Below are 11,558 nucleotides of genomic sequence, written 5' to 3'. Positions count from 1 at the left end.
GCGAGATATTGATCAGAATGTAATTACTCAGAACATATCATTATTTGGTATGAAATGGAAGATTACATGCCAAGCAGAGGCCTGCATTACAATTGCAACACTGAACGAAAGGTCTTATCTTACATCCTTCTCCAGCACATCTTCTTTTGTTGTCTTGTGTTTCTGCAAAATAATGTTTTATTCCATCAAAACGAATATCATCTCAATCGTTTGTCACCCTTTGTTGAGTAGGATGGCGGTCTCCCAGCTCCTTTCAAAGCTTCTTCTTCTCATAGTCTGAGAGACAGCTTCATTTCTTGTCACAGATGAATTTCTCCAAAAACATCCTCCGAGAAGATAAAGGAACGATACCAGACACTATCAAAATTCCAAGGAACACTTTCATTTCATCTTTGCTTACCAAGAAATCTGTTTCACCTTTGAAAGTTGCATAGACAATTGTCTGATCCACTAGCAAATTCCACACATCATCATCAAAAAATAGTTCAAAAAGTTCAACCGGAGTAAAATCTCTATATTTTGCATAATTTGCCTCAGGAAATATGCGGTCACCAGGTGTGAGTGAAGTGCCAAGACTACATTTTGGAGTCTTATAGTTATTGATAGGCGAAGAATCATGAGCCTCACCATCATCTTCAGTAGTACTACGTTCGTTGTGGAAAAAAGCTTCATCATTGCCACTCAGTTGATCTTCACAATCATCTTCAGTCGTACGTCGTCCGTCATTGAATACAGCTTCAGCATTACCAGTCAGTTGTCTGCCGGACAAATTATCTATCAATCCACTATCACTATCCACTTCATCAGCAGAGTCTTCATCAGTCAATAGGCCGGGATCATTAGGCTCAATATAAACGTCTGCATGGCTCTCATCTTCTTCTAATATACCTAATATCTCGTGCATAGTCAGGAATCTGAAATATGAAACCTAAAATGGATTTAGAACATGCTAGAATTTTGATATTCGTAAATATGTGTACTCAGAAAAATGTACCTGCATTAGCTCAGCGAACCATATATGGCACAGCAAATATAAAACGATATCCAGAAAAAATAATGCATTAGACAAATGTAAAAGTTAACTGGAGAGATCAGTTTATTACTTGTTCAACATATGCAGTTACCAAAAGAACCTGGTTCTCAAAGAAATGTACAAAATATACTTACTTTCCCCTAGAAGCCATTATTTTTGGCAGAGCACAGCGACACCTATTTTCAACGTGACAGCAGAGCACAAACTGGCAGGCTTAAGGGGTTGTACTCATATGAACATGTTGTGGCAAGTTTGGTGTGCATTTCCAGTACACTTGTTCAGGCTTGTCTCAACCAAGAGCGATGTATGATGCAATATTATATCATGCTGTTTAAAGTACCATATATGTACCACTGAGCTGAAAAGGGTTAAAGCGTCAATATAAGTAATACAGGAGAACTAATTCTAATTACTCATTTTCAAATAACTCGAAGGCGAATGAATAATATATTATTCAAGGAGTCTTTATTGAATTTTAGCATGTGAGGCATATGTGCTACCTGTAGATAAGAAACTAAATGTACTAAAATAATATGCATTTCTGCTTTGACGTCTTAAGTTTTGCCGGCAGTGCATAACTGAAATACAAGACATGCTAACAGTCTTGTTAACTATGTAAATTGATATCAAGAACTAAATTAAGACTTCTGACAGTTTGTGAAGCCCCACAAATTGAATGAATACTGCGGCCATCATCTTAGTTCAACAACACTACGCAGTTCTAAGCGATGAATCTTAGTCACTCCACGTGGCTGAGTTTGCAGGGTTTCATCACTAATTATAGAGGCTGAAAAGGTATGGAACGTGAATAAAAATATGCTCAAAATATGAGCAATGATCATACAGCAGCTTGAAGCCTTGAACGCAAGCTAAAGTTCAATTTCCTTATACAAATTTATCTTCCTGCATGCAAAATAATAAAGATTTCATTAATAGGTGGAGAACATACTTCAAGTTTTGAAGAGCACTAACTAAGGCGGTAGTTTACATATAAGTACAAGGAAAAGAGCCCTTCCTTGGCCGTGATTCCTCAGCATTCAAGGTGCAATTTCTTTAGGTTTAGTGAGCCCTAGTCATGACATGGGGCAAGAACGACCGATCCTGCGATGCTTTAATGTTTTAGTACAGAGCTTGATGGCCGCAGGTCATCCAGCTATGCATTAATGCTGAACTGCGTCTGGAATTTTCTCTTATGGTTTCATTGAATAGCGCTTTCCTTGTTGGATCTTGAACATGCAAATATATTGATCTTAAAACCTGTGCACCTGAATTCATTATTAACGGGAAATGTTAATAACGGAAAATGAGGTTTTCAATGGAAAATGGGGTCGAAAAAAATAATGGAGCATGTAAAAAGTTTTAGTTCACATAAATTTTACCGATCACCCTATAAAAACAATATTATTCTGATTTTTCTGTTCCGAATTTAATTCTGATCGACGATCTAATTCAACGCAACTATAGCAGGTTCTTTTCTTCCATTGTTCAATTCTTTTTGTAGAACTTATGAGTTTTTACTCCGGATACCGAAACTAGATTTCACCACGCCAGCTTTGATGCGGTTAAGTGAATAGCACATAAACAAAGGTTTGATGATTTCTGGGATTTAACAATGTGTGTGCTTTGAAATAACGCATTTTAGAGCTTTAAAAATGATCCGACATTTTCAGTGACTCATGACAGATCAAGAAACCGCTTTGTTCGAGCAAGAAAAGACATCATGGTTGTCTCGGTTTAAATCATTTGAAAAAGAAACGTAAATATATTGAAATGTAGTTTTATTTACGGATGCCTACAAGGATGATAAAAGGCGCAAATGACAAGCCGAATTTTATTCACAAAGGAAACATTTCTCTGGTGATGTTGGGTCTCAGTTTGCCGGCTGTCGTGTTAACGTCCGGCATTGCTCGAGTTTGTTTACAAATCGTTATTCGGCCTTCGCTTATCAGACTAGTTTACGAGATCGTTAAAGTGAAAATTTACAGTGAAGCTGGTGACACATGATCATTTGTACACAAATTACTTCTTATAGTATTTGAATATAAGTGTTTCACCTCCTGTGTAGGTAGAATTAGTAGAAGCCGCTCTCATGAATGACTTTGCGTAACCTGTGAGCAAAATATTGAATTTTTATTTTCAATGTTGTTCACAATGTAGAAAAGTCACGAAAAATATACTAAATTAAAAATTAAATTAATCATTACATTTTTGAATATTGCAATGTTATAGCGAATCGTGGACAGAGTTAAGACCATAAAATTATGTTCCTCAAGAAACCGAATATTATCAAAGCAAAGCGTCAAGGCTGGCTGACAGTAAGCTTAATAAAATAATTTCGAGATAACGATCATGTCTTCTCCGTCAGCGATTTCTGTTACTAATCCATGGCTTGCCATCATTAATAAAATCATTTTTAAATATGGTTGCCGACAGAATAATTTGACAAGAATTTTATGATGAATTGCTTTCAAATATGGTTGACGATAATCATGTATTTCATATAAATATAATGGTACGTAGGAAGATCGACATTGAGTCTTTTCAAAATATGGTTAGATTTACCCCCTGTATATTTGAGTAACGATGCTCCAACGTCATCCATGGTAAACATGTTTTATGTCGACCGTAGTTGAGTGCAGCTCGTAAGAAGCGAAGCACGCTTTTGTTGCGGAGCCAACCTCTCCCCGAACGTAATCTCATTCCGGTCCACAAAAGAAACGAGCGTCAGAAAATTCGCCTTATCTGCAACACTGAAAATCACCATTTTGAATTCTACTGAAATCGCCACCGAGACAATTTCTCTCATTTGCAGACAACTTCTAAATTACACTCACTACCACAACAAAAATTGAGTTGTGTCGATTTTCCGTAAGTGTAAACTTGAGAATTCGTTTGGAGGTTGAGTTTTTATACTATAATGCAAAAAGATTCTTTCAATGTGCTTACTAAAAGCTCATGCGAGCCATCTTTTTTTTTTGAGAAAACTTCTTTATTATGTTTTTACCGAAATGTAGAAAAAAATGTATATTAATCTTCATGAAATGGATTTCTGGTTTTCAAATTAATTGGTGACGACAATAAAAAATTGCGGAAGTGTTGAAAGACAATGAGCTAGATAAATGTATTAAATTAAAAAAAATCGCCCTCAAGCTGCAAACACCGTGCAAATTGACAATTTTTTCAATAATTTGTATCTAATAAATTGCCAAGTAATTAATTCTTCATATTTCATAAAAATTGAGTCATTTTTATGAAATAAATGGAAATTGATTGACTGATTATCAATATAAAAAAGAGATTATCCTGGCGTTGCTCTCTATAGAATATTCTTGATCAGCCTAAAATTTCATTCAATACAATAAGTAAGCCAATGAAAAAGATTCTAATTTCGAAGTCTATAAGCAAATTCCTACTTCTTTGCCATTCTGGGTTTTCATTTCGCGTACGAACAAACTAAACTCTCATATTAAGTCTGGTTGATATACATTTTGACCGATATTGATTGAAAATATTTCAATGTTATAGCAATCAAATCAGAAGTCAAACGGAGTACCGATTTAATTATTGTTGAACGGTGAACAATCAACCTTCAATTGATATCAGGATAAAAAGAACAAGAAAGAAAGAGAAACTCGTAAATGCCCTGTTTGAAAAATTTATTCATCGTTCTGTAAACGGAAAGTAAATGAATTTTATCTTAGAAAGAATTAGCTACATTCACTAAAATCAACAAAAAATTGCATTTTCATTTTTAAATGAAGTTCGTTTGCAATTCTGTGTGTTATCAGACGTATCGTTCTTACTCCGAACGAATTGCAGCGTTATCCGCTCAATAGCAGGGCCGGTAAATGATGAAGAGCGAATTCCCAATTCCAGAATTGAGAATTAATTCAAACAAATACACAAACGCGCATTCTAAAGGGTGATTAAAACGATGAAATAATGGATAAAATGATGGACGTTTCTTTTACATGAAAAAATCCTGTCTTAAGTTTGACGGGCGAGTGAGAATACGGAACAAAGAACGCGTTTCAATGTTGTTATGTATACGGAGAAGTATGAGCTAAAATACGAAAATTAATAACAAAATTAAAAGTAAAAGATTTTTATAATTTTTCATATTGTCATCAGCATTGTTCTTCAGTTTCCCGTAGAATTGAACTGCTGAATTCATGTTCTGGTGTTTAATAGCTACGAATATAGAGCTGTACACCAAACTTAGGAAAATATTTCCCAAACAGTAAATTTCACGTTCAACGGGGCATATTGGCCGGGTAGACCACAGACTACACGCGTCTTTTCTTTTATATATGGTCTGTTCATATAAATCCGAAGGTGAATCTCATGGTAAAAGTTAGACCGCAGATTAATGCGTCAGATGACATATGTCACACAGGTTTCACGTATTTTACTTTTTATAATCGGTGTATTCAGTAATCCGATGACACGTCCGTCTACGTGTACTCCATTGAAGCAAGAGTGCAGTGTACTCCATTGTGCAGTGCTTTTTAAAGTCCTTCGAAATTTCTCGCGAACCGTCAAGGGCTTGAGCTTCGCAACAGAAGGTTCGATCGTTCAGTATTTGGCACGCTTTTCTGGCTGCTTTTAAGGCACTCTAAAACTTTAAAAGTCCTGTCGGTAAATTTCGATAAGTAGGCATTATCTGCCTGGCCCTTGAAAGTGACGGATTCCTCACAAGTAAAATCTTTTGACGACATCTTCAAAAAACTTGAATGGTTTCTTCAGGTTACTTGTTTGACACTCAAGAAGTTGAGGGAGGACAACAAACTCTGCGGCAAAACAGACATGTTGAAGGAAAATTCTATTAATCGTAAAAAATTTTCAGCCAATGCGTCTTAAAGCAATTTTAGTCGCTTCGAATATTTTTCACTGCCAAGATCATATCCAATATCTCTGGTGGAGAAGCTAGTAATAAGAATCATTTGCATTTTAATTACTCATTAGAATGTTGCGCTTTGCGTTTCATCTATAACAATTCAGTACATTAGAAAATATTTTTTGTCAATAGAAAATAAATATTAATATGGAGCATTCTCATATGTTTAAAAAGCCGCTTCTGTGGGGCTCCGCTAAGACTCTGGACAGTTTTTCCCATCCAAACGTTTGCGCTAGTATTCCTGGAATAGGAATTACGTTCATTTTATGTCCAGCTTTCTTTATGTCGTTGCCAGGGTCCCTTGCATTAATTCTACCCTAATTGCATTCCGCCTTCCAAGTCTTTGGCTGGCGTGAGGGTTGCTGTTTTTTCCTTTCTATCTATTGAACAAATAAATTAAGGAACGATCGCTTTCTTTCTGATTCTCCTTGGAGACAGAAAAAAGCATCTAAACCTCTCAGCTTCCCATTAATTGGTTGGTGAACCGAAATTAGATTGCATCTGATCCAGAAACTTTGTAAAAATATTCCTAATTTAGCCCAACAACTGGATCGCGGGTGCATTTATCAGTTTTTTGAGTAGTTGTGAAAAATCATTTTTTTTGACCTACCTCGATCTCAAAGTTAGGGCAGGAATATGAGTGATTTTTTCAAGCTTCAAAATAGTGCTCGTTCGCTGACTTTCGTAGGATCAAAATTGATTGTTATAATTCAATGAATTTTCTTAAATCGTATTTATTTAAGCTTGAAATTTTCACGAAATGATTTTTCATTTATAATTGTGTTGTTTTATTGTCAACGTACTCAAAGCGAAGTTTTTTTTCCACATTTGTTCTAAATAAATCAGAATTTTCTAGTCTTATCGGCCGAGAATTCAACGGAACCAGAAACTCATTACAATTTAAAGCACCAAAAAATATTTACAACAGAGTTTTGCGGACGCTCCTGGACGCAGTGCAAAACAAGGTGTCTGCCGCGTGAAAAAGTTTCGTTCGATCGGAAGCCTTTTCTCTGGTTATTGGTGAACTAAGTTTTCTGCTTGATTTTTGGCAAGGATTTTCTGAAGTTGGAAAAGTCCTTTTAAATGAGCCCTAATAAAGTCACTAGAAGTTCCCGTAACTCGCGGCTCTATTTAGAGAGTTTCCGCATACGGTAGAATGAAAACTCTGTACCAATTTAAGGTGGTTGGATCCGAGTTAAGGAGTCCTTGAAAATCGTTTGTTCAATATAAGTTATTTTTATAACTAATTTTGTGGGAGTATTATTGTAATTATATATTGTGTTACCAATCATGAGGACAGCGGCATTTCGAAAATATTTTAACTTTTTTTGTTAAGTTAGCTTCTTCTATAATCATACATAGTGGTATTGTGTGACCTGTGAGAAAAAATAAACCTAACTACAATTGATGCACAGAATTGTTTGTGTTTTGCTAATGAGCAAACATTACGCGATCTTTCAGAATCAAGGCAAGGGCGCACCAAAATGCATAAAGAAATATTATTGCTTGCCAGTAAAAATATGGTTCTGATGTTTGAACAACTGCCGAATGCTGTTAGTCTCGGTATATAAATGATCTACAATGTTATAAAAACGATCAGCCATTCGGCAAAAAGATAATAAAACAAATTGTCAATACAGGTTGTAGTCAATAATCGATTTAATCGATTTAGAATATTCTTTCTACACATCCGCAAAATTTTTAATTATATTTGTTTACTCTCAGTTTGTAGGTGAACAGAAAATATAAATAAATAAATACTTATTATAAGTTATTGATAGCTAATTTATTATTTAATTGCTAGATTTCTGATCCTTGTCTTTATTATATTGATTCTAATTTAACACAATAAATTTTTTGAAAATATTTTGAAACACTGAATTTTCTTCAAACTCTGTGAAACATTCATGCCTTAAGAAGATCAGTTATTTAATTGTAAATCAATATATAGTCGGTCGGCATTGACTAATTAAGAAGTTTAAACCTAAACTATTATTATTATTATAGTTGCCGTAACTTAAATTATGCGTCTTGCTTTCACATAGTGCTACAAATTAATCTCAAAGTAATTCGCCCTTTAGTTTCTAAAATAATTTGGCGAAGTCATATTTTCTAACATGCTTCATTGCGTCACGTTGCTTCGAATTGTATTTAAAAGGTTTATGGATATTATGAAAGTGCGGCGAACCCTGTAGAGGTCAACTCCGACCGCCCACACCCCTTCACAGTCTAGAGGTCTATTCGTCGCACTACGGCATTAAATTTGTACGAAAATCTTAATCTTTGGACGATATGAAAATTTTGGGGCGCCTTAAGTCATAAAAACTTAGTCGAGGTAGAAGGAAATAAAATTCTGAGGTTTAATAAATTTTAGCAATGAATTTATTACCGGCGTAAAAGTCAAGGGAAGGAAAAAGTCTGATCGGTAAGCAGGTTGATTTAAGAGACGGACGCATGAAAATGAGTTGATTCAGGGAAAATGAGAAAATACAGACTCTCATTTAAATCAATGAATGTAATTGAGTAATGATGTAATTTAGATGTGAAATTAATTAATTAATTGTTATTAATTAAATGCATCGTGAAGAAGGTTGCCTCTAAACGTGGATCGATTAGTAGTTCGAAATAAAAATGTGAACATGAATAATAATGGCTTCTAAGTTAGTGCTTAACAGAAAAAAATAACGACTGATTAAATTAAATTAGATTAGATTAGATTAGTGGTGGCCGGCTTAACGCCACGATAATTCATTTGCTGGAGTCTTCACAGTTTTTGCTGGCATTCTTGCTTCTCTGGGGGCCGTTCATAAGCGAAAGCTTTAATTACATGGGAAAAGTTAAGCAGCAAAGGATGGGCTGCTCTGACAAGTTCCCCCTGAGGCCACTTCGTCTTGGGGATTAATTTCTTCCCCTTGAAAATAACAAGAAATGATGAAGACCGTGTACTTAGTTCTAAATGCGGGGCAAGAATAGCGTTGGCTCAGAAATTAAATTTGAATTAATTTTTAATCAGCAAGTCGAGAAGAAAAGTCAAGTTCTTATGGTCAAAATTGTTACTGCTAATATTGTCCGAGAACACAGAGAAAGAGATACTTTGTAATATCTTGCTTAACTTTATGGGCTCCAGGCCTCTGTTTGTTGAAATTTTTTATAAAATAAAACTAAAATTAGACATAAATGAACTGAAATTTAGCTTGATTATATAATATCAACAACAGAAATTTAGGCGTGAAGAATAATGTAACTGAGTACCTGCACAATGCACTAGGTGACGTAGAAAATTTTTAATGAACGTTTCCGGTATCATGGAAGCTACTTGAAAGCTTGCCTACCCATAATGACCCAGATATCATGGAAGTTATATGAAGGCTAGCCTACCCACAATGACCAGGGTATCATGGAAGTAATACGAAGGCTAGCCTACCCCTAATGACCAGGGTATCATGGAAGTTATACGGAGGCTAGCCTAGTGAACTATAACTAAGTTACTAGTCCCTAATAGTTCTATGCTAAGCAGGCAAAGTCAGTCTCTGTTTACTTGTGTTTATTTTTATCTGAATTGTAAATTAAATCGTGCCCGGAAGGTCAAATGCGTTGTCATTAGAGCCTCTGGATTAGCAGCTGCTACAAATAATAGCTTTACTTACGATTCGCACTTCGATTTCGTGCTTAGCAGAAGATTTAGCCTCGTTTACTTAGCTTCATCCAAACGAATGATGGAAATTCCTTTCAATATTTGATCTCACTTCGGATTACTGGATCACTTTAACTCCTCCAAGTGAAATTGGCATCAGTTCGTTGTCATTGAGATCTTTGATTTGCACATTGCGAGTGAGCATTATAGGTTATAACAATTTCTATTGTGTCGTTAAAAGTAGCAACTGGCTGTTATGGTTGAAATAAACATTGTATGGAAACTTTTGGGCTCTAAGAAGAAAGCAGTTATCAGACGAAAGGCAAAACTTGATTCACGCAATTTTGGTACAAGAATTGTTTGAGCAAACGATTCATTCAAATAGTAGCGAATAAAAATATTTCAGCATATATTAATTTAGGTGCCTAGAAATTAAGCTTAAAATAAAATTATTTTCAAAGAGAGGAATTAAATGTTGCCTGAAATGTTCAAATCTTTACGCCTAATATTCGGTTCGAAATAATTAGGGGCCCATTTCTAAAAGAACTTGTTCTCCCCTGAGATTCTCATTTTCGAAAAAATGGATCCGTGATCTGAACAAATAAAACGTATACTGGTAATTTCTGGTGGATATTCTGATTAAGAATTCTTAAGAATAATATTCGGATTTTAAGAATTTTATCACAACATCACGGTACACACGAGCCAGAAGTTGTCCGGTTCATGTTGGGTTCATCGCGCCATGAGTCATCGGCTGAGGTTCTTTTGAAAGGATTCTTTATGGTCGGAGAAAACATCAATTAGATATGGGCATCTGCGTGGCAAACATTACCATGAAATATATGGTGGCCAATGCTCTTCTTAAGAGGCATTTCTATCGGTTACGAGTGACATAGCACGCATCGCTTTGAAAGCAGAGCTTCCGAATATCCGAGGCTCGACTGGCTTCGGTTCTTCGGAGAATATGGGCCACATAGCTTAAACCATGTCGCTGAATTTAAAAACATTGATTTTTTAGTCTGGTTTTAGGTTTAGTTGTTACAGGAATTCATTTTCTGAATAATTATAATTTTTGACGTTAGTCCATAATTTTGAAACGGCATAAATTTCCAAGAATTTTCCGGTGTGGATGGCACATGCAGTGAATTTAGGGCATGCATTCCGCTTCACTAAGTAGGCTGATGGCTGCAGAACTGAGCTGCTAAGCGGCAATTAGGAAAAATGGCCAAAGTTCGAGAAAATTCCGAACAATTCTCCGTATACGTTGGAGTTAACACGCTTTCCACGAGCCTAAATAGCCAAACTTATTAAGTTACTAAGCCAGCTTATGAGGTCTTCACCTCAGCTGTCCAGGCTTAATCACAAGACAAATTATGAATTCGCTTTATGCTCATAGTTTTTGCTGCAGTGGTTGCTGCAATAATCTAATCATAAATTATTTTCTTTGTTCTATAAAAGACAAAAGATTCACCAATGCACTAAAAGAATATTTCGTTATTAAAGAATCTCTTGTCAGCTGGAGTTAAACACTGCTTGCCTATTTTGATTTACGGAGTGCATAAAAATTAAAGGATGCGTAATCCGATTATTTTCACAAAAAGCCGATTAACGTCGAAAAATCAGAAGGTATGATATAATTAAGCGATGATGCATACGTTAACGAATTTATTCATACTTTTTACTATAACCACTCGGCCGGAGTTACCAAGGGGACTCAAGTTCTTCTGCAAATCTTAAAAAATAAGGCCATTATAAATGTTAACAAATTCTGTTCGGTGTTTTCAGAAATTATCAGAGGGATGCAATAGGATTTTATAAAACTCTATTAAATCAAAAGCGGTGTCGAAGAACTAACGTACTTCGTTAAACCTATAAAGTATAAACCAATTGCCCTTGAAAAAAGTATTTAGAATTGAATCTTTCAATATGTAGTCACTAAAGTCATTGGAATACACGAGCTGTCATTGAAATTTATCATTATTTTCCCTTGCTTG

General features: G+C 35.3%; 1 protein-coding gene across 1 annotated transcript; it reads right to left on the bottom strand.

The window, feature by feature from the left end:
- Window positions 1-289: 289 nt before the first annotated feature.
- On the bottom strand, window positions 290-1,201 carry LOC108675219 (piggyBac transposable element-derived protein 3-like). Its single transcript, XM_018163208.1, has 2 exons — window positions 1,168-1,201; window positions 290-914 (listed from the first exon to the last, which is right to left on the bottom strand). The coding sequence occupies exons 1-2, from the start codon at window positions 1,182-1,184 to the stop codon at window positions 290-292; spliced, it is 642 nt and encodes a 213-aa protein (XP_018018697.1). The 5' UTR covers window positions 1,185-1,201.
- Between the last annotated feature and the right edge of the window lie 10,357 nt (window positions 1,202-11,558).

The sequence above is a fragment of the Hyalella azteca genome, unplaced genomic scaffold (assembly GCF_000764305.2).
Source record: "Hyalella azteca isolate HAZT.00-mixed unplaced genomic scaffold, Hazt_2.0.2 contig14089, whole genome shotgun sequence".
Taxonomy (NCBI): Eukaryota; Metazoa; Arthropoda; class Malacostraca; order Amphipoda; family Hyalellidae; genus Hyalella; species Hyalella azteca.
Note: the sequence above shows the minus strand (reverse complement) of the source record. Positions and strands in the feature narration are given on the sequence as shown.